Raw genomic sequence first — 24,253 nt, 5'->3', positions numbered from 1 at the left:
CTGCTTTGAAGCATCATTTTATAACATTAGATTTAAAACGCGAAATCATTCTTTTAATCAAAACAAAAAAGCATGGAATATTGCTACACCTTGGGTTTTGACCTGGATTGGCCACCATGAGAATGGGCTACTGGGCTTAATGGACCATTGGTCTGACCCAGTAAGGCTATTCTTATGTTCTTATGAAAACATAAGCGGATATTGTACGTGACTATGGTATAAGCCAGGGGTCTCAAAGTCCCTCCTGGAGGGCCGCAATCCAGTCGGGTTTTCAGGATTTCCCCAATGAATATGCATGAGATCTATGTGTATGCACTGCTTTCAATGCATACTCATTGGGGAAATCCTGAAAACCCGACTGGATTGCGGCCCTCCAGGAGGGACTTTGAGATCCCTGGTATAAGCAAATCTGAGCTACCATCTACATGTGAAGCAAGCATGGCGTTGACACTGCTGCAGCGTTACATTGAACATAACACTAATTATTCTGTTGAAGCAGATGTACTGATTAATTGCATTGGAAAACGATGCGTACATCAACCTCTGAAAGAAATGCAGCCCAGAAGAAAATGACAGATTTTTTTCTTTCCAGTAATTTGCGTACAGTACGACATAATGTTTTAGAACATCTTTTGGTGTAGAGTATTAGAATACAACTCTGGATATAACGGACTGTTTTGCCAGGTCCCTTAAAGTACATTATAACGGGATTATACTGTAGTACAATTTATTTGGGGCTGAATCAAGTTGAATATGAATATTCAGTACAGTTCTAGTACATATGCTGGGACAATTTTGTAAGTGCCAGTTTCTGTACATAGAGTGCTGTTCTACATGCTCAAGTTGCCTGTAAAATTAACCCATTAATGAACATTTACCATAATAACTACTGAAAGTCAACTCAGCTTCATCCAAGCTATACCAATACCGATCACAGTTTTATTCCCTTTTTTTAGATTTAAATCTATAAACATATCATTTGTATTTAAGTGCCCTGATCTTATTTATTTTTTTATAAATCTTTATTCATTTTAACATCTTACATCAAGTGTAACAATAATCAACATTGAAATTGAATACATCACTTGAATTTCTATCATATTCAACATTAAAACATAAAGTTTTATCCCTTCCCTCCCAACCCTACTATAATATATATAATCAAATATATTTTATAAAAATTCTGTTCTATTGATCTAAATATTTGATAAAATTCAGAACCCCCCAACCCATCTCCGTATTGCAATGTTCTTTATATTGGAAACATGGTATCTATTCATTACAATAATATATCAATGGCCCCCAAATCTCCTTAAATTTGAATCTTGGAGTTTAGCCATATAGTGCCCTGATCTTAAAGGATGCAATGATGATTAAGAACGCCACACACTGTTTTCATGTTTTCATGAGACACATTGGTGGATACAAATGTATTGTGATCTGGCAAATATTGACCTACATTTTTAAATTACAGTATTGAAAATGTTGATAAAGGGGGCGTGGCTTGGGAGTGCACGAGGATGGTCGGGTAGGGCAGAGGCTCTGTACATACAGACATTAATGACATAAAATACTGAAATAAAATTTTCATTTTAACTGAAGAAACGAAGGAAAATACAACGTGATGGCTTCAGGAAAACAAAACAAGTCTGAAATGGGGATTTCTAATACCGGCAGTGTTAAGAGATCTAAGCCAGAGCCGGCAACACCCTCAAAGTGTCCGTTGTCAAGAGAGAAAAGTGACATTGATTTCTGGAAAGAAATACAAGAGATAAAAGAAATTCTTCTAAAAAACGCCAAAAAGCTGGATGAAATACAGGAAGAAGTAATGACTTTAAATAAAAGAACAGAAGTGCTGGAGATTAAAACAACAAAAATGGAAATGAGAATGGACAGTTTTGAAGCAGAAAAAAGGCAATATAAACTGGACAGAGAAAAAATCTTTGCACTCACCAGGGAAGTCGAGGATTGCCAGAATCGCATGAGACGGAGTAATTTGAGACTTTTGGGCGTACCGGAAGGGGTGGAGAAAAATAATCCGGTTTCATTTGTGGAAAATTTTTTGATGAAAGTCCTGCCCCTCAAATCTAATTACCCGATAGAAGTTGAACGTGCTCATCGCATACCAGTGAAAAGACTGGATACTTTAAAAGGTCCTCGCCCCATAATTTTCAAGTTGCTAAGACACCAGCAAGTTTTAGAGGTGTTAAGAATGGCTAAAGAACATGCAAATTTAAAATGTCAGGATGCCAAAGTTCACATCGTTCCTGATTTCGCTAAAACAACGGCAGATAAAAGGAAAAAATTTCTAGACATGAGGCCGAAGTTAAGAGAAATCGGAGCTAGATTTGGCCTGATATACCCTGCGATTATGAAAATAACTATTGACAACAAAACTATGAGCTTTGATGAGCCTGTGAAGTTGGAAATGTTTTTAAATCAAAGGGAGCAGCCGATGTCAATTTAATTTGACTTATTTACTTCCTGGAGTTGGAGTTGATTCTTCTTGGTTTTTATTTGATTTTATTTGTTATTCATCTTTAATATATTTGAGAATCTGCTAACTGACAGTTTGGCTCTGTTTATTTTGAATGGAAACTGAAATGGAATGTTGATGAAAAAGGCAGTTTGTTTCTCTGTGAGCCTTTAATATCTCTTTCTCAAAGGATGACTTTTAAAGTTGAAATGATTTGTTCCTTTGCTGTTACATATCTTATTAAGATATTAGAATCTCTGATATATGTTATTGCAATATATTCATGAAGATAAGATATTAATATACAGAGCTTATAGTGGCAGATTTAGATCATAGGTTATGATGAGTTAATGGAGGTTGTGATAAAAATTCAGTACAAAAGATTTCAGTTAGCAAAGATTTTCAAGGGACTCTAGTTTAAGGTTTAGTAGGATTCTTTGAGAATATTTAAAAATAAATAATAACAATAATTTAAAAAAAAAAAAAGGAAAATATATTATTAATGCTTAATTTTCATTTATAGGTTTCTTACAAGTCTGATACTTTTAGCAGACAGAGTTTTACATTCTTTTTTATCATTTATAATGTGAGTGGAAGATCTTTATTTAGTTTCTTATTTTGATTTTTTAATATTTTGAGAATATTACATAAATTATTTATAAAAATACATATGATTATTACATACAATATTGTTTTATAATTGAAGTCTGTATAGAGCTTTTAGTTTAGCTTTACTTGGTCTTGTATGTGCAGTTCCAGGTTTTATCAGCCAATATTAAGGGTGGGAGAGGGAGGGATGGGAGGGGGGTTAAAGGGATTTGATGATTGGGGTAGAGATGTTGGATTGGGAGATATAAATGAAGGTGGTGTTTATTCATTTCAAATGATTTCAGTTTTTTGTTCAGATATAATAATTGGAAGAACTTTTGTAAAAATTATTTGGATTGATGGAGATTAAAATTTTTTCACTCAATGTTAATGGCCTTAATCACCCAGTAAAGAGAAAAAAAATGTTAGCATTTTTAAAAAGGCAACAGGCTGATGTGTATTATATTCAAGAGACACATTTATCAGTGGTTGAATCCAAAAAGCTAGAAGATAATTGGGTGAAACACTGTTTTTTCGCTCCCGCAATAGGGAAAAAGGCAGGAGTGGCTATATTAGTGAACACAAAATGTTTAGCTTCATTTAAAATGATAGATTTTGATCCTTTAGGGAGATGGATACGAGTGGAAATGAGAATGGGAAATAATACTTTGACTTTATTAAATATCTATGCCCCGAACTCGAATCAAAATGATTTTTTTATTAATATACAAAAATTAATACTCCCACTGGCTGCTTCTAATTTAATAGTAGCTGGAGATTTTAATGCTGTTATGGATCCTTTTTTGGATAAAAAACCAAGCAAAAATATAAAATCATTAGGGTTAGATAATTTGGTGAATACTTGTAATTTGAAAGATATATGGCGTATTCTTCATTTTAATAATCAGGAGTTCTCTTTTTGCTCACCAGTTCATAAATCTTTTTCAAGAATTGATTACATATTGGTATCAAATTCCATAGTGCAACAAGTGACACAAGCTTCCATTGATCCAATTATTTTGTCTGATCATGGAGGAGTGTGGATTACACTTACACTAGATAATAATGAATACAATAGATCATTATGGAGGTTTGATAATACATTGGTTTCAGATTCAACTTTTCTTGAAGAAATTAAGTTAAAAATTTTGGAATTTTTCCAAATAAATACCTCAGCAGATATTAATGCGGAAATCTTATGGGATGCATTTAAAGCTACTATAAGAGGTAATATTATTTCTTATTCTGCGTATATTAAAAAACAACTTATTAAACAATTTTCAGATTTGGAAAAAGAAATTAAATTGCTGGAATCCAAATTAATAGATGATTGGAATCACGAAAATTTGCAAACTTTATTAAAGGCTAAAGGCAAATATAATGAAATTTCTTCAAAAATGGCAAGGAAAGATTTGTTTTCTCTGCAAACCTTGTATTATGGAAAATCTAATAAGGCAGGAAGTTTACTTGCAAATTATCTTAAAGCAAAAAAGAGAAGAATAAAAATAAGTGCAATAAAAGATGAGAAAGGAAATATGCATAATCAAACTAATAACATTTTAAATCAATTTTTGGCTTTTTACAAAGAGTTGTATTCTTCCGAGTCTTCTATTGATAAAGTTCAAAAAGGTATGGAATTTTTAAATCTTCTTGAGGGTCCAAAGCTTCCTGATCATATAAAAAGAAGTTTAGAAGAACCTATATCATTAAAAGAATTAGAAACAGCATTGAAGTCTCTTAGAGTTGGATCCGCTCCAGGTGGGGATGGTTTTACTGTGGAATTCTATAAAACATTTCAAAATTCTTTATTACCCTATTTACTAAATTTATATCAGTTTCAACTTAATAAAGGTTGTATTAAAAGTACTATGGCAGAATCTATGGTGATTGTTTTGCCAAAGCCAAATAAAGATCCCACTATGGTTTCAAATTACAGGCCAATATCATTAATTAATGTTGATGGAAAATTAATGGCTAAAACACTGGCATTAAGATTGGCAAAGGCTCTTCCTTACATAATTGATGTACATCAAACAGGTTTCATTGCTAACAAACATTCTTCTAACAATACAAGATTGACATTTCATACATTAAATTTAACTAAAATGATGAATGAACCAGCTTTTGCTCTTTCATTAGATGCAGAAAAAGCTTTTGATAGGGTAGAATGGTCATTCATGTATCAGACTTTGGATTGGTTTGGTGTGGGTCCTGGTTTTGTTCAAATGATTAAAACTTTGTATAGCTCCCCTATGGCAAGATTATACATTAATAATAATTTATCTGAGAGTTTTAAATTACATAGAGGAGTTAGACAAGGATGTCCATTATCTCCTTTGCTGTTTGATATTGTTTTAGAACCCTTATTGATAGCTATTAATCAGACAAAGGGGATACAGGGTATTCCCTTGAAAGAATGGGAATACAAATTATCTGCTTATGCGGATGATATTTTATTATATTTGCGCAATCCAGGTTCAACTATACCATGTTTGTTAGAATTGATTGAAAGATTTGGAATGTTTTCAGGATATAAAATCAATTGGAATAAATCTGAAATTCTTTCGCTTAATGTGCATTGCATAAAATCTATGTTTGATTCATTTCCTTTTGTATGGAAAGAGGATGGATTAAAATATTTAGGAATTTGGATTAAAAATTCAATAGAAGATACAGTAAAAGAAAATGAAAAACTTTTATTAAAAAAGGTTTCGGAATTATGTGAACAATGGAACCCATTACATATATCTTGGTGGGGAAGAGTTCAAACCATAAAAATGATGATATTGCCTGTGGTTTGCTATCAAATGTGTATGATTCCGGTATTTTTTCAGAACTCTTTTTATAAAAAATTGAATGCAATAATTATTAAGTTTGTTTGGCTTGGCAAAACACCTAGAATTGCTTTGGTATCTTTACAGAAATCAATTAAGGAGGGTGGGGTAAATTTCCCAAATTTCTATAGGTATCATCAGGCCTATATTTTACGTCAAGGTATGTATTGGGTCCTCCCAGATCTCATTGAATACACTCCAGATTGGTTATACTTGGAATGGCGACTCCTGTCTCCTTTACATCTTTGTCACATTCTCAGTATCAAGATGCCCAGATTGTATAAAGAAAATAAACTTTTATTAGATACATGGAAAACTCTAAGATATGTAAGTAATTTAACTGAAATTCCTATTAGTAAATCGACAAATCAATCTATATGGCTAAACTCCAAGATTCAGATTGGCGGAACTAAGATTGTCTGGAGGCATTGGTTAAATGCAGGAATACGAACTTTAAATGATGTTATTTCAAATGGAAAAATGCTTGAGTTTACACAATTGCAAAATAAATTTGGACTGAATAAATCACAATTTTATAAATGGTTGCAATTGAAGCAGGCCATTCAGGCAGGGTTCCCTGAATGGAAAACTTTAAATTTTCAATACAGCATGGAATTTTTATGCTTCCAGGCAGATTTTCTGGGTCACCAGGCCGCACAGTGGTATAAAGTTATTAGTGAATTGGTTAATAAAAAACCTAAAAATGGTCTTAGGGATATTTGGAGCATTGAGATTAATCATCAAATTTTGGCATCTCAATGGCCACAAATTTGGTCTTGGAGAATAAGATGTACACTGTCAGCATCTATGAGACAAACTTGGTTTTTTCTTTTGCATAGAGCATTTTGGACCCCTGTTAGATTACAAAAATTAAATAGTTCAATGTCTAATAGATGCTGGCATTGTAAGCTTGAAGTAGGGACTTTGGATCATCTTTTATTTTTCTGTCCCTATATATTAGCCTTTTGGAATTCGATCTGGGATCAAATAAATTCTTTATTAGATAATCCTGTAGCATTAACTTATGATACTGTGATATTTGGCATATCTATGAGGAAAAAGAGTCAGATATCGGCAAGTAATAACAAACTTTTATTGATTATGACAGGAGTTGCCATGCAACATATTACTACAAATTGGAAAGATCACACAAGACTTAATTTTAATTTCTGGTGGAATTCACTATGTCACATATATAGAATGGAACGTTCAATAGCAATACAAAATGGAAATTATAAAAGGTTTAATGAAATATGGGGGCCATTGACATTGTTTTGTAATGAATAAACACCATTTTATTAACATTATTTATGATTGGAAGGGAAAGGGGAGGGATTATATAAATGAAAAAAAAAATAAAAATGTAAAAAAAGAAATATGACAAAGATTGATTCAATTAAATAATTGTATGGAAAGGGAGGGGGGAAGAAGGGTTTAGATATATATACCTTTGTTATGATCTTGATAGATTTATCAAGTGATGTTAGTAAATCTATGTATTACTTATATTGTACACTTGTTGAAAGTTTAAAAATGAATAAAGAATTATTAAAAAAAAAAAAAAAAAAAAAAAGAAAATGTTGATAAAGTCTCAATAAAAATTTTCTAAAATATTTTAATGTTTCAGAGGGGCTGATGAAAAATTCTCAGACCAACCAACAAAGTTGAGGCAGTCTCCATTGAGGGCTATACACTTTTTCAAATGATTTTCCACTTTTTTTTGTTCTGTCGGAAAAATACAGAATGGAAAAAGTGGAAAATTGCTGGACTAAGGGCTCCTTTTACTAAGATGTGCTAGCATTTTTAACGCACACAGGATATTACTGCGTGCTACGCAGCTAGAACTAATGCCAGCTCAATGCTGGCGTTAAGGTCTAGCGCGCGCTATTCCTCATGTTAAAGCCCTAATGCAGCTTTGTAAAAGGAGCCCTAAGTATAGCCCTCGATGGAGACTTCCCCAACTTTGTTGTTTGGCCTGAGAACTTTTCAGCAGCCTCTCGTACAAATAGATAAAGCAGTGCTGATATATATATATATATATATTTTTTTTTTTTTTTTTTTTAACCAAGAAGAATATGCACTAATTTTAATAGTATACTATCCTGTAAACAAAGTGTCTCTATACCAGCAATCAATATGTAGAACAGCCATGAGTTATTCAGAAAGCAGAATACTAGTTAGGTGTTAAAAAGAGACAAACAAAATCACCCAGTGAACTTTGTCCAGTACAGAGGGGACTTTTTAAGTGATCCATCTTAGTGTCAGCAAATTGCTTACTAATGTGTTGACTTATGGCAACCCTCAAAAGCAAAATGAAAAGGGTGGAATTTACAGCATATCAGTGAATCAGTTGATAAGCTTTTACTGGTTTAATATCCTTCTAGCCTTGCAGTTTGGAGTGCTTCAAGTTAGCAACAGAATGTTTGCCATCTCCATGTGATAAAGGAAGTCAAACGGCTAAACAAACCTAAAGAACCATTATACTGTTTGGTGAGATTTAAATGAAAATTGTTGGAGAAATCACATGGTATAAGAAAAGAGAGGAAATACTGAAGTCAGCTGTGTCAATCACAAATGTCTTACCTTTTTAAACAATGGGTCAAGAAATTAGCTATGATGATAGATAAATGTAATGTATCTGAAAAGATTTAATTGCAGCAATAAAAAAAAACCCTTCTATTAAATGACAAATGCAAGCAGAATTTATAGATAAAGATCAAATAAATTCACTACCAAACACATCACATTCTAGGCAACAGTTTACTTTCTATATACATGGGTTATAGATTTTAGCATAACAGTGACCTTTTCAATCCTCTTTGATCTAAATTAGTAAAGAACTTTAATGGATAAGTTTAGCACCATTGGACAAATAAAATACTTTCTACTTGGTGATGTTTCAGGCCTTAATTTTAATGGTATATGCCATGTATGTAAAATATTAAATATATAATTTGATTTTTTTACAGGAAGTATATGCTAAGTTTTTCACATGACTGTATATATGTGTTTATGTAATTTTTATGTTTTGAATTATATTATTTGACTTTAAAATATTAGCATGTTGGTATTTAGTTATTCTGGATATTTTGTTTAGTTTTTATTATATTTTTATCACTCACCTAGGGGAATTGGTAACAAATACTATATGATAAATGAAATTTAATAAAAGAAATGATTCATACTACACAGATTGCTACCCTTTCCTTGGAGAATTACTGGTTATTACTCTTTTCACTGATCTCATTTCAGTCTTATTTGGGTTTCTTTTTGTTTACATTTCAGTTTGAAGAAATCAGCAATCGATTATTGAGATCTTATGATACCAACATCGAGGCATTCTTTTCAGAGATTGACGATTGCATAGCTGCGAATCGGAATGTGCTTCAGCAGCTAGACAAGAAAAATGTTCCAGAAATCAGTGAAGCTGAATGGGAGAAAATAAAAATACAGGTTGGTTTTAAAGATAGTAATTTCATATTAGGTCTTTTAAGCTAGAAGCCAATAGATAGCCATTGTGAGGCTATTTTATAACGTAGCTTGACCAAACCTGCTGAAACCACAGCTAAAATGTAGTCACATACATTTGCACTAGCTTGTGAGTCAGTGCATCAGCTCCACTTTGCCCATTCTCTGGGTTATGCTGGACCAGCAGCATGTTGGGCCAGGGATTGGCCAGCTGTGCGAGTGGCATACTGTGGTGGTGCGCTGCTTCTTCCCGGCGCAGAGACAGTACTGGATGCTGAGCTTCTCACAGCCTTTCTTGGCGGCAGAGACTCCTACTCAGACTGCCCCTCCCCTCGCTTGCTCCCTGCAGGTTCCTCACAGTGCAACTCGCTCAGTGTGCAGCACTAGCCACGACTAACTGGCACCACCGACCAAGCACTTCCCCCAGCCAGAGCATTCATACACTGCTTCCCCTGGCTCGTGCCAAGCTCCTTCTTCCTTCCTGATTACTCCTGATCCAGGTTTCCCTCGCCTCCTACTCGCGTCACGATTTTCCAGACCAGAAGCTGGGTAATAGAGGAGATGCATGCACAAAGGGTTAGCTGCATGTGGCCAGAGCTTCCCGCTTCCCCAGAGTTCTGGGTTTTGCAGAAATGAAGGGTGAGAGTAGTGCTGCTGTTGCGGTTTGTGCTATTTCTCCTCTTTCTCCTGCATCTCATTGGGGCACAGGGTTTGAAGAAAATGGGACCCACCGTGACAGACAAGGTGGGTTTAAAGTCAATATTTAAAAAATACTAAAAGTGAAGGGATGGATGATCACTTTAGGAAAGTAGGAGAGGGCTTAATATAAAGCACTGCTTCCGTCTAGCAGCATTATACAAATGATTAGTAGTAGTAGGGTATGAGGGGTTTAGAGGCGATGATCGAATTCCCTTTCCTTAATCTTCAGATGTTTAGCTACAAACTTCGGTGCACCGAGCACTCTCAAAAGGTTTTAAGGGAGAGGATGGAGGACAAACTTTCTTGCTTGAAAACCTAAATAATCTAGATACAAAGCAGATAGTTGAATGGAGGTTGAGCTTCGGTCATTTTTGGACCTGGAGGATACGCTGTGGCAGGGGAAAGACAATTTAAATGAAAGAAGTAGGGCTCTCTTTCAAGAAAGTTATACTAGTGAAGTTCAGTGTTTTGTCAACTGCCTAGAAATGTTTTAATAGGCAGGTATAAATGCAAATGAATGGTCCTGGGGGGATTTAAAAAGGTACTGGGGGTGTAAAAAACTGTTAGTCAGCTGGCACTAATCAGAGAGGGGACAGGGTGCAGAGCCTGGCAATGATTTTGGGGTTGGGTGCAGAGCTTGGCAGGGAGAATTTGGTTCAGAATGTTTTTTTCTTGTTTTCCTCCTCTAAATCTAGGGTGCATCTTATGGTCGGATGCATCTTATAGTGTGAAAAATACGGTACTTCTTGACTCCATCAAAACCCTTAGGCTAATTTTATATAAGGCCTTTTATACAATTAAACTTTGTATTACTTTATTAGCAATATACATTCATGAAAATACTATTTTGATACAGCTTTAAATAAAAACTGAGTTAACACGCTGCTAAAAGTGGTGACATTTCTCACTGTAAAATAGATTATAATGCGCAGATGAACAAAAGAATCACACTAGGTACTCTACTGCATGGTTCAGGATAGCCATGGTGAATATTCAGGGATAAATGTGTATCCATGGGATCTCCAGGACAAAGTAGAGAACCACTGTTCCATTGTATTGCATTCAATATCTTAAAGGGAGACAACCACCACATTCATTTAAATGTTGGCACCACCATTTAAATTAATATATATATTCAACAGTACTGCCACCACTATCCATTTAATTTACTATGGCTATCATTTTACAAACATTATTGGTATCAATCCTGGCATTTATATGTTGTTGTAAAAACTGGCTTATACCATTTAGCTACAAGGCAGGTCAAAACCTTTAAGCCACTAAAACGTATAGGACTAGAGGAGTCATATTGGGGGGGGGGGGGGCAGTACAGGGGAGTACCAAGTGTAATGCTGTGTTGGTTCTGATTCCAGAAAGCGTGTCAATGTATATCCAATACTAGATGAAGGTTGGGATTTAGACTAGTTTTATTTGTTTAAGTTTTTTTTTATTGAATTTTTTTTCCATTTAACAACAAGTGTCATAAATTTTCATACAATTATCTTAACAATACACTTGATATTTTTATAATATATTTTATATATAACATTTCTTGTCTTATTTTTCTTATGGTTTTATATATCATATAATTGTAATTATTTTTCTTATAAAGTTATACAATATATATATTGTAATGATTTTATCAATTATTATTTAAATATGAACCTTTTCCCCCTCCCTTTATTACGTTATTTTCATGTAAGAATATCATCTATTATAATATTTTATTTATAATATATGATAAAGAGAATAATTCCCTCCCCTTAACCCTTCCCCCCCTCCTTCTTTATACTATTTTCTTATCATGGGAAAATGAAATTCAAATATTGCAATATTCTGTTTTTAGATTTAGACTAGTTTTAAATCATGAATAAGTGTTGCTGCATCATATTCCTGTGACTGTTTGCATTGGTGCTGACTGTGAGATTGCTGAGAATCTGTGAGCCTGATTGCCCTTTCTGTTCACAACTTCTCCCTCACCTTCCAATACCATATACCTCTTGTGCCTCACCTGTCTCCTTCCCTTCCCATTATTCCTCTAGGGTGCAGCAGGTCCCATATAGTTTTTTGCATGTTCCTCATTATGCCCTTTGTAGGATAGGAATTAGGAATTGCTTACCTTGCAGTCTCTGGCAGAGATTATAAAATGGCAAGCATGAAGTTTACATATGCCTTAAAAAAAATCTAGATATGAGGGCTATAAACATTTCTAGTTGGAACATCCAAGTTTCTGAAATTGTCAGCAGCCTGCCATTTTACAAAGCTTGCAGCTTCTCTATCTCAGTATTGAAATATGAGCCAAAGCTGTTTATAAAAGAGTTGGGTGATATAACAGTCTTTTTATTTCATTTGCTTTTTGTGATTTGCACAAGCGCCATTTTTGAACAAATTGTTGTTCTAACTGATAAGCGTTGGTGGCAGATCCACCCTTCAGTTTTTCACCATGATAAAGTGGTTCTGCGCGTGCATCCAAAGTTTCTACCGAAAGTTGTTACAAAGTTTCATCTCAATGTTGATTGTTCTCCCAGTTTTTTTCCCTAAACCTCATTCTCATGCAGGAGAAAGAACATTACACATTCTGGACCGTAGGCAGCTTCTGTAACTTTCCTTAGATCTATTCCTATTGATCTATTCCTAAAGCTGCCACCTGGTCCTCAATTCATACATTCACCTCGTATTATTGTCTGGAGTCTTTCTCCAGACGGGATGGGCACTTCGGTCAGTATTACAAAATTTATTTTCTTAAAGGCCAACTCTCCCACCATCCCATTCTAGTTAGCTTGGAGGTCACTCATGTGTGAGAATATGCTGCCTGCTTGTTCTGGGATAAAGCAGTGTTACTTACCTAACAGGAGTTATCCAGGGACAGCAGGCAGATATTCTCACAACCCACCAACCTCCCCTGGTTGGCTCCTTAGCTAGCTTATCTTAACTGAGGGACCGTGTGCCTGCGTCGGGTGGGAAGGCACTCACACATACGCAATGCAGGCTGATCGCAAACTTTCTAAAACCTAAAGTTGCAATTCACTTTTTAAGTGTCCATACCGGGGCTGTGTCGGTCTCATCACCCATGTGTAAGAATATCTGCTTGCTGTCCCTGAATAACACCTATTACAGTAAGTAGTTGTGCTTTAAGACAGAAAGGGTAGCCTCTGCTTTCCCTGGATCGGTAGCATGGAATGCTGCTACTCTTTGGGTTTTTGCCAGGTATTAGTGACCTGGATTGGCCACCTTGAGAACAGGCTACTGGGCGTGATGGACCATTGGGCTGACCCAGTAAGGCTATTCTTATGTTCAAAGCAGATGGACATCTCAAAATGGCCAAAAAAGGTTCACCTGCCAAAAAAGTCCAAATTGCAGTTTTGAAAAGGCAGAATTTGGGCATTTTACACTGCAGTTTGTCTAGATAGCAAGGGGGCATGTGGAGGCATGTTTTTGGCAGGAGTAGGGTGGGTCCAAAATTAGAACATCTTTCATTGGTATGGAACAGGAAGAAACGTCTAGTCTAAAAAGGATGTTTTAATCTAGACCCGTTTCATTCACGTCCAAGGTACAGCTGATTAATCAGCTGACTTCTGGAGGGATGAAGGCATGACCCTTCCATCTCTCAGTGGCTACTTACCACCCCCCTCCTAAGATGTGAAAGTGTTAGCAAATACCAGGTATTATGACCATTCCTAATAGCTCCAAGCAGCAACCAAGTATGAGTAGCCTAGTGGTCAGTGCAGTGGACTTTGAAAAACGGGACCCAAGTGTAACTCCAATGTTAACTCGTTTATTTTTGTACAAATATGTAAGCCCTTCTGGAACATAAAAATACCTACTGGACCTAAATTTTTAAGACAACTGCAAGTGTGATGACTATTATAGTGGTATATCTTCAAAAGTGTTTTTCTCTTTAGTTCACAAGTGCTGGGGATGCGAACAAGGCAGCAATCACTATGGGAATATGCTTCTCACCTATCCCCTTCCCTGAATGGGTATTTTCCTTTCCAAAACAAAAGACAAAACTGCAGAACAAATGTACAAGATGCAGGCAAAGTTTATTTCAATAAACAATTTGTTGCACACAAGTGAATCACCTTAAGTGACTAACAGGACCCGACACAGTCAGTGTTTCGATCAGCATGTCTCCATCAGGGGTCCCAGATATGGAGGTGAAAAATATATATATGCAACAATTTTTGCCTGATCGATTGACTGCGGTGTGTAGTGAGGCATGTCACTGCTGTCACAGCCCATCGATCTGGGGGGGGGGGTATTGGGACTTGTATACCATCTTTTTATAGTTTTTATAACCACATTCAAAGCAGTTCACATATAGGTACAAACATTTTTTCCTATCTGTCCTGGTGGGCTCACAATCTATCTAATGTACTTGGGGCAGTGGAGAATTAAGTGACTTGTTCAGGGTCACAAGGAGCAGCACGGGGATTGAACCCACAATCTCAGCGTGCTGTGGCTGTATCTTAACCACTATGCCACACTTTCCTCCTAGTTATTTTATAAATCACTTTGACTTGCCTGGTCCAAAATTGTGTGAATTATCAAGTGTAATAAGTAAACATTAAAATATGCCATTTCCAAAACTACAGCCATGATTATTATTTGCAGGAAAGTATTTAGAGCACCTGCAATAGTCTCTGCTGCAAAAACTGATAAACAGTATGCTATTAATGTGATGTGTAATATTCAGACTATCTCCAAGCCTGTTTCTTAATTGTACATTCCTCTTTTTTTAGGCAGTTCGACGAGAGATTTTTGATTGTCCTATCTGTATCATGCCACTGTGTCTCACCAATTATATTCAAGGCTGTCCAGGAAACACCACTCCATGTTCTCGTCAAACAGTTTTGTTGTCTTGTTCCCATGTATTTCATCACACATGTCTGCAGGCGTTTGAAGACTTTTCCTTTGGAGAGCTTCATATTTGTCCTTTGTGCCGTTCTTGTTATCAAAAAAGAATTCTTATGTGCTAATGTAACTAAATGTGTGTAATAGTATCAGTTAACATCCATGATCCAGGATGGTGTACTCTTAAAAAAAAAAAAAAGTCAGAGAATGTGCAGAATACATGGAACATGATACGAAGAGTATGCCTGGGGAAGATGATGTTTTAAATTGTTCTTTTACTTAGCAGTGCTAAAGCTATACATCTAATTATCATAGAACTATATGTATTATAACTTCTACATACAAGTTGCACATACAAACAGAAAATGCCAGTGCTATAACTATGTTATATATTTGGTTTGAGTGCTTCAGATTATATCTGGTTTTCTGCAGCCAAGCCAAATGTATAAACTACTCATATTGATGCGAGCCAAATAGCAGCACCTCTGCATCTACCTCATATATACCTGGGATGCCCCAACTGTGCTTTCTCCATTCCACATACAGAGGACTGTACATACACTAAAACACATGTAATGGACACACACAAAAAAAAGGTAGATAGCTCGCATGGTGCTGACCACTTAGGTGTTTTTTTAAGATTAAGTTCATGCTCCCTGAAATGTATCTGCAGTGGTCAGTGTTCTTTTTAAATGTGAGCCACGACAGGGTTTTTGGGGTTTTTTTTAATGCCTGGATAGATGGTGCCAGACTGTACTTGGATAACAATGCTACTTACCTAGGTAAAAAGTGGCTATTTACACTTATCTGGCTAGACTATGGCTGGTACCTGGGTAATTACCCAGATAGAGCTAAGACAGCCTTATCCTGATCAATACCAGGTTAGTGGACCAAACTTCAGCACTAATGGGGTTTATGCTAGTCTCCATTTTAGCTCTGCCCCCAGACTGCCCTGGCACTATCTAGATAGTAATGGAGCAGACAGTGATAATTTCAGTTACATTACCTGGCTTATATTGCTGAAAATTCATAGTGGGCTATAGTGAATGGCACTTATCTGAATAGAGGCCACTCCTATCCATGTAAGTGCCACTGAATATCTACACCGTGTTTTAAAAATATTTTTATTTAACTGTTTAAACAACCTAGCACTATATTGGTTCAATTTAGAGCTCCTTTTACTAAGGTGCACTAGCGGTTTTAGCGCACGGTACAATGCTAACACCTCCATAGAGCTTGTGTTAGAATTTTTCGTTTAGCACTTGGTTTGTGCGCGCTAAAAACGCTAGCACAGTTTAGTAAAAGGAGCCCTTAGGGTAATTAAACTTTCATAAGACATCCACTTACTAAAGGAAAAAGAACAACATAAAAATGTGGCACTTTTAAGGTGAGCTCTATCCCCCCAGTGTTTGTAAAGTTTCCCTTATTTGGGATAATAAGTTGCCCCTTCCCAATATATAATATCCCCATCCCATCATGCCCATACCATCCCAAACATGGAATCTCACCCTGTGCTCAATTTCACACATTTAAAACTAACCTGTAATGCTTCCCAAATTAGCAACCAAATCTGTTGAAATTATCTTCCAGGTTCTGGGGAACTCAGGTCAAACATCCAATCTTTCCTGCTTCAATAACATATTCTACTCCCTTTTTTAAAATTTGAATTCCAAAATTTAAGTCATTAAAAGGAATAGTCTTTAATTTTTAAGGTTTTAGATTCTATCACATTATAAAACAAGGAATGGAAATGATTTATTGGGGAAAATTTATAAGGTGTCTGTATTAAAATCTTAGAGGGGCATAATTTAAAAAAAAACCCGTCTAAGTCCCCTTTTGGCCTAAGGCCTTAAACGTTGAAAGTAGAAGCAGGGAAAATGTCCATTATAAAAAAAAAAAAATGTCCAAAAGGAGGTTTTTGTTTTTTTTAAATAATGGCCTGCCTCTACGTTCAGCTGTTTAAATGCCCAGACCACCACTACATCTACACTAACACCATATAATCAACCTAAAAAAAGCCTAACTCCCAAACGCCCAAAACAAGAGCTTTTAGGCGAAGAAGGAGCCAGTCCTTCACCTAAAAGCTGGATTCTGTAACCGGTGTCTGTCAAAAACAACACCAGTTACAGAATTCCCCCCCCTTACAACAATCCGGGCAGGAGGGAGCCCAAGCCCTTCTGTCCTGGTGAACAGCGACACCCCCCCCCCCCCCCCCGGCTGACATTGGGGCAGGAGAGAGGCCAAGCCCTCCTGCCCGGTGGCACCCTCACCCCTCCACTGGCCGATTCCGATGGAGCCAGGAGGGAGCCCAAGCCCTCCTGGCCCGGCGGCACCGCGACCCCCCACCCGCCCAAACGATCGGGGCCAGGAGGGATCCCAAGCCCTCCTGGCCCGGTGACACCCCCTACCCCCACTAAAATACAAACCGACCCCACGACCCCCCCAACCCCCCTACCTTTAAATCATTAGTCAGACGGACAGGTGCCAAGCACATCCATCCGACAGGCCAGCCATCCATTGAATGGCTGGCCATAGGGCCTGATTGGCCCAGGTGGCTCAAATCTCGCCCACAGGTGGGGCCTGAGACGCCTGGGCCAACCAGAATAGGCCCAGTAGGCTTAGGTCCCTCCGTCCGACCAACGATTTAAAGGTAGGGGAGATGTGGGGGGTAGGGGGTGTTAACGGTCCAGGAAGGCTTGGGCTCCCTCCTGGCCCCGATGTTGTTGGGCAGGTGGGGGGGTCGCGGTGCTGCCCGGCCAGGAGGGCTTGGGCTCCCTCCTGGCCCCGATCGTGTTGGGTGGGTTGGGATTGCGGTGCCGCCGGGCCAGGAGGGCTTAGTGTGCCGCTGGGCAGGAGGGCTTGGGCTCCCTCTTGCCCGATTGTTGTAGGGGGGGGGGGCTCATCGCGGCAGGAGAGATGGCTCATCTCTCCTGCCGCGATGATCGTCCACCCACCTCCGAACCTTGCCCCAATGCTCACCCTGAAGTGCCACGGTTCGGAGGTGGGTGGACGATTATCATGGTAGGAGAGATGAGTCATCTCTCCTGCAGCGATAGGCAGGTTGCTAGGGCCGCTGAGCTGCAGCGATCAACTCAGCGTCCCCTTTTTCGGCATTTATACCTGTTTTGACTTGATCTAAGTCAAAATGTATAAGTGCCGACTAGGCAACCTGTCAAAATCTTTGGTTATACCTGTTGTATGCCTAGGTCTAGGTCAGCCTACCTCCCAGCCACCCCCGCCTCTAAAAGCGCCTCTTTTCTCTCTGTGCGTTTAGAGGCAGGGGAAAGGCATAAGCTGGTTTTAGATACGTCTAAAACCAGCTTTGATTATGGGTACTTGGACGATCAGGCTTTTTGATCGTCCAAGTACCCATTTAGGCCACTTTTTAGACATTTGTTTTTTTTAATTATGAGCCCCTTACTGTTTTAGCTCACAGGGTTAATGTTGTGTGATAGGTTCTACCTGGCTGAGACATTACAGTACACTTAACTAGGGTGTGATGCTTTTTATCTATTATCATACATGATAATATTATCATATCTATTATCTATTATCTTGTAAAAGTCTTCACACTCATGAAAAAAATTATGCTGCTGTTGGAAAATTCAGATTCAAAATGCTTTAAAGGAGGAGTCTGCAACTGAGTTACACAATATTGTACACTCATTAAATATGGATGAATTATAATATTCAAAAAATAAGAATAAAAAAAACAAACTCTTGATTACATAAGTCTGCACATCTCTTGACTCTGTACTTGAAGAAAGCAACTTAAGACAGAAAAATAATAACCATAAGTTGTTTAAGGATGTGTCTGCCAACTTTCTTTATAACTGGATGATGCAGTAATGCTGGTGCTTCATGCCAGAAGAAATCAAATTCTAAGGGGTCCTTTTTGCTAAGCCCTAATACTTGCTTAACCACAGCTTTTTTTTTTTCTTAATTCTTTATTCATTTTTAAACTTTCATCAAGTGTACAAAAATTCATAATAAACACAATTAATCTGAGCACTTGAACATCATCATTATAACCTATAAATACAAATGTAACCCTCTCCCCACCCTCCTTCAAAGCCCATTATTCATTATAAGATTATATACTTGAAACCCTCCCCCCACCCAATACTAAATGGTGTATAATTAATAGAAAAATGGCTTACTGTGGGACATGTGCTGGCATCCTGCACTAAGTTTGAGATTTGCAAATGCAAATACTATTCTAAAAATATTTTTTCCCATGATGAAGGGGGTGCAGAGAGTGGGTATTCCTGTGCTGATCAGGCAATGTGGCTATATCACATTAGCTACGTGTATTGTAATGGATCCACTTAAGAGTCTGTTGCTTGCTTATAAAGCATTCTACACCTGATCAGCACAGGCTCTGCCTCTACTTGGCCTATAAGTGAACTGATTGAAAATGTTTAGTGCACTTACTTGAATATAAAATTTTACCCAAGCACACTATATCCTCCAACTTAGATAATGGAACTAGCATTTGCTTAGATCTTCTTGTATTTAAAACAAATAGAGCATCTGTCATTTGAGGGGATGTAGAGCACTGAAACATTATTCCAGTCTACTCGGGACCCTCTGTTGGTGAGATTTTTGGAATCGTGCAGTGCTAGCTTTAAAGACAGACACTTCAACATTTGCTTAAAAATTATACAGTATGCTGCTTTAAAACAAGTTCTTTACCAGTAGCAGGTGTTGCTCATGTTATTCCTTGCTGGATATAGTGTGAACACATACAGACGTACATTCAGGGCAGGTTGCATAACATCCATGGAAATGATGCAGTCTGGGCATGCTTGTAAATGGGCTTGATGGATGCTGCCTGCAAAGACTATATAAAAGCAGTTCACATACAGGGATAATCTTCATTACATGAACGTCAGTTCGGGAGTATTTTATATTGCATATTTACATTCCATTATAGAATACAGGATATGGAAATACAACAAAAATATATTCAGCAGAAAACATCTTCTAAATTCAACATTCCATCAAGTCCACATCTAGCGAGAGATGACACCATATATATCATTATATAGTTTTAAGAAAATTCTTGGAAATAATCCCAAAATAAATCGTGCCTTCATGCAATTTTAGAAATTGCTCCAACTGTAATGGATCCCCACCAAAAGATCTTGATATTTCAAGATACATTTACAAGGAAAAGAGTGGTACCTAAAGTCAACACCCTAGGTTTTAATACCAAAAAGGCCTTTTCATTTAAATTGTTTTGCTTTGGCCAAATCAGGAAACAGTAGTATTTTTGCCCCACAAAAAATGGCATTTTTATGCTTAAAGTTTTAAAAATTAAACATAGAAACATAGAAGATGACGGCAGATAAGGGCCATAGCCCATCAGGTCTGCCCACTCTACTGACCCACCCCCAAGTCTACTATCCTAGGGATCCCACTCCTGGTGACAGGTTCCCTTGGCTTAACCCTCTAAGGGATCCCACATGGGCATCCCATTTGCTCTTAAATTCTTGCACGCTGTTTGCCTCGATCACCTGCACCGGGAGCTCATTCCAATGATCAACCACTCTCTCGGTGAAGAAATATTTCCTGGTGTTGCCATGAAATTTCCCACCCCTGAGTTTGAGCGGATGCCCTCTTGTGGCTGAGGGTCCTTTGAGAAAGAGAATCTCTTCTTCCATCTCGATACGGCCGGTAATATACTTAAACGTTTCGATCATGTCTCCTCTCTCCCTACGTTCCTCGAGTGAGTACAGCTGCAAATTTTTCAGCCTTTCCTCGTACGATAGATCCTTGAGCCCCGAGACCATCCTGGTGGCCATCCGTTGCACCGACTCTACTCTCAGCACATCTTTTCGGTAGTGTGGCCTCCAGAATTGCACACAGTATTCCAAATGAGGTCTCACCATGGTTCTGTATAATGGCATTATGACTTCCGGCTGACGAAACTCCTGTGGATGCAACCTAACAACTGTCTTGCCTTCTCCACATGATCAGCAGTTTTCATGTCTGCGCTGATGATCACTCCCAAGTCTCATTCTGTTGAAGTTCTAGCTAAGGTCTCACCATTCAAGGTGTAAGTTCTGCACGGATTTCTGCTGCCGAGATGCATGATCTTGCATTTCTTAGCGTTGAAGCCCAGCTGCTAGGTCGAGGACCAAAGCTCCAACATGTAGGTCCTATGTCATACTATCGGGTGAATTGCCGTTTCTCACTATATTGCATAATTTGGCATTGTCAGCGAATAACGTTATCTTACTTTGAAGCCCCTGAGTTAGATCCCCTATGAATATGTTGAAAAGGAGCGGGCCCAAGACTGAGCCCTGCGGTACTCCACTGGTCATCTCCGATGTTTTAGAGAGGGTACTGTTAACTTCCACCCTCTGAAGTCTGCCACTCAGCCAGTCATTGACCCATGTAGTTAGTGTTTCTCCCAGCCCCATTGATTTCATCTTGCTCAACAGCCTGTGATGCGGGACACTATCGAAAGCTTTGCTGAAGTCAAGGTATACAACGTCCACGGATTCTCCCAAGTCTAGCTGTTTTGTTACCCAATCAAAGAAGCTGATGAGATTGGATTGGCAGGACCTACCCTTGGTGAATCCGTGTTGACTGGGATCTCGTAGATTCCCCTCATCCAAGATTGCATCTAATTTACATTTGATTAGTGTTTCCATGAGTTTGCATACTATTGATGTGAGACTCACCGGTCTGTAGTTTGCAGCCTCTGCCCTGCAACCCTTTTTGTGCAGTGGAACGACGTTAGCTGTTTTACAGTCTATGGGGATTCTCCCCAAACTTAGGGAGAGATTGAAGAGTCCTGAAAGCGGTTCTGCCAGGACATCACGCAGCTTACTGAGCACCCTGGGGTGTAGATTGTCTGGTCCCATGGCTTTGTTCACCTTGAGTCTTGCCAGTTTGTAGTAGATGTCGCCAGGTGTGAACTCGAAATTCTGAAACGGGTCTTCCATGCTGGGCCTTGCCTGCAACTGCGGACCATGCCCCAGTGCCTCACAGGTGAAGACCGAGCAGAAGTATTCATTCAGTAGTTCTGCTTTATCGGACTCTGATTCTGCGCAGTTCCCATCTGGTTTTCTAAGGCGTACTATCCCGTTTGTGGTCTTTTTCCTATCACTAATATACCTGAAGAAGCCAATCGCTTTCAGTGGACCAAACCATCAATAGGGTGGATCTACTTTGAATTACATCTTGAGAGTTCTAAAAAAAAAAAAAAAAAAAAAAATCTGTAAGGTCAAATTCTGTGGTAGTAAGTTGATCCACACCTAAATCTGAAAAGTTTTTTTAGTCCTGGGAATATAATAATTTGAAATTACCATTGAATCAACATTTTGTAAACCTAAAGTTTCTTTGAGATAGTTCCTCAAAAGAATTTAGGAGATATCAAATGAGTTATTGGGAAATTTAATAATCGCAGATTTTTAGATCTTGCATTATTTTTGAACATCTCAACTTTTAAATGTAAGCTAAGGGAATCTTTAGCTGATGATGTGGAAACAGCTGGCAAGGCAGAAATCTGTGTTTCAACCATAGAAGTTCTTTTATCAAGGATCTTGACACTGGAGTCTACATTTTCTAATTAGCAACAACTTCTTGTGAAAGAACCTGTTGATTTATGACTGATTTTAATAAACCCTCCATCTTATATTTAAAGCAACATGGGGTCCATTAATGGAATTTGTTAAATCTGATTAATTGTATAAGCCTTCAGTTCCTACTTGATTTTCATACACATCCATGGAGGGAGCAGGGGGATATATTTTGAATTATTATTTGATTGGAGGTAGTAGAAGAGAGGGGGGAATATATATTGTATTATTATTTGATTGGATGTAAGTGCTATTCATTGTATTTGTTTGTAAAAATTTTTTGCACTTTGTACTCGAATTGAAAATCAATAAAGAATTATAAAAAAAATAAAAAATAAACCCTCTATCTTGACATTAAATAACCAAACATCTTTCAGGGAAATTTCCTGTGGTACCTCCACTAATCCATGATCTGCAGAACCATTTAACAACATAGAATAAACCTTTGGCATAGAACTAAACTTAATCATAGACCAATTCTGAAGATTATCTGGTGGATATATATTAGGACCTTTACTAGGACCCAATACAACAGGAAAAAAGAGGAGGGAGTGGATTTCTTTTGTTTCATGAGTAATCAAGGAAAAAAATGTCAACTGTTTGATTTTTTTTTTTTTACTCAAATAAAGTACATATCTAAAAGATGAAAAAAATATGACTGCGTGAGCGGGAAGACAAAGGCAAAATTTGAACATATGTTAAAAATACATGACTTCTTAGCTCCGTGAAAAACTAAGAACTGAGGAGCTTCGAGTGGAATCATGTAGGAAGGCACTCGCACATGCACAGTGCAGGCAGTTTGCGAACTTTCTCAAGTTCTTAAAGTGGCGATTCACTTTTAAAGCTGTCCATACTGGGGCTCCATGGATGACATCACCCACATGTGAGAATATCAGGCTTGCTGTCCCTGGATAATACCTGTTATGGTAAGTAACTGCGCTTTATTTGCCATACTATGGGCATTATTAGTATATGAAGCTTTCCATATGTTACTTTTATTCCCCCTTGTCTATAAAACTATTTAATATTTTGCTTATCTGAGAGCTTTTACTTACCTGTGTACTTTGTTTACCCATCTCCAATGATCCCAATTTAAAGCTCTAGTCTGTGGCGTAAATCAATTCTTCCCATCTTTAATAGGTGGGCACCATCACTGCTCAGTAACCCTTGAAAAATCATCCCATTGTTTGAGAATCCCATCACTCTACATAGCACCATCCATGGGGCACTGCATTAATTTCCAAGATGTGAGGTTCACTGCATCAGCCTTTACCCTCAACAGGGAGGATTGAGGAGATTACCACCTGCATAGTTATCTGCTTTTTTTTCTCTCCAAGAGCCACACAGACTTTTTTGAATGTTCTGGTAGGTACCTCATAGTATCGTTTGTGTCAGCAGAAAGAAATACCTATTGGCAAAATACATGCAGGAAATGACAATTTCAAATCTGCATGCACATTTCTCCCTTTCCCTATACCTGCAGAAAAGGAGGTGAAAATAGATGTACAGGAGATATAAAAGTACCTACAAATGCTACGCATAGGTAGGCTACTAACTTTGTCCTATAGACCCCTGACTTTCTACAATATACCCAGAACTTAAACAGGAGACAAAAAGAACAGTCTGTTTAATAGAATATTGTTAACTGAAAACTAAGGATTTTTTATGTGTAACCGTAAGTAAATTTATTTTCCTCTATAAGTTAGGCATAAGTGTAAGTTTTGCCAATGTGTGTATGCCTA

The 24,253-nt window shown here is 37.7% G+C and overlaps 1 protein-coding gene across 1 annotated transcript in view; it reads left to right on the top strand.

Moving 5' to 3' along the window:
• The window catches only part of RNF32 (ring finger protein 32), an 82,447-nt gene extending 65,620 nt beyond the window's left edge, over positions 1-16,827 (top strand). The window contains exons 8-9 of the mRNA XM_033931613.1: positions 9,184-9,351; positions 14,808-16,827. Coding sequence (XP_033787504.1) covers positions 9,184-9,351; positions 14,808-15,044 — 405 coding nt within the window. The 3' untranslated portion in view covers positions 15,045-16,827. The remainder of the gene's footprint in view (positions 1-9,183; positions 9,352-14,807) is intronic.
• The last annotated feature ends 7,426 nt before the right edge of the window (positions 16,828-24,253 follow it).

The sequence above is a fragment of the Geotrypetes seraphini genome, chromosome 2 (assembly GCF_902459505.1).
Source record: "Geotrypetes seraphini chromosome 2, aGeoSer1.1, whole genome shotgun sequence".
In the NCBI taxonomy this organism is placed as follows: domain Eukaryota; kingdom Metazoa; phylum Chordata; class Amphibia; order Gymnophiona; family Dermophiidae; genus Geotrypetes; species Geotrypetes seraphini.
The sequence above is the reverse complement of the archived record's forward strand: the minus strand, read 5'-3'. Positions and strand labels throughout refer to the sequence as shown.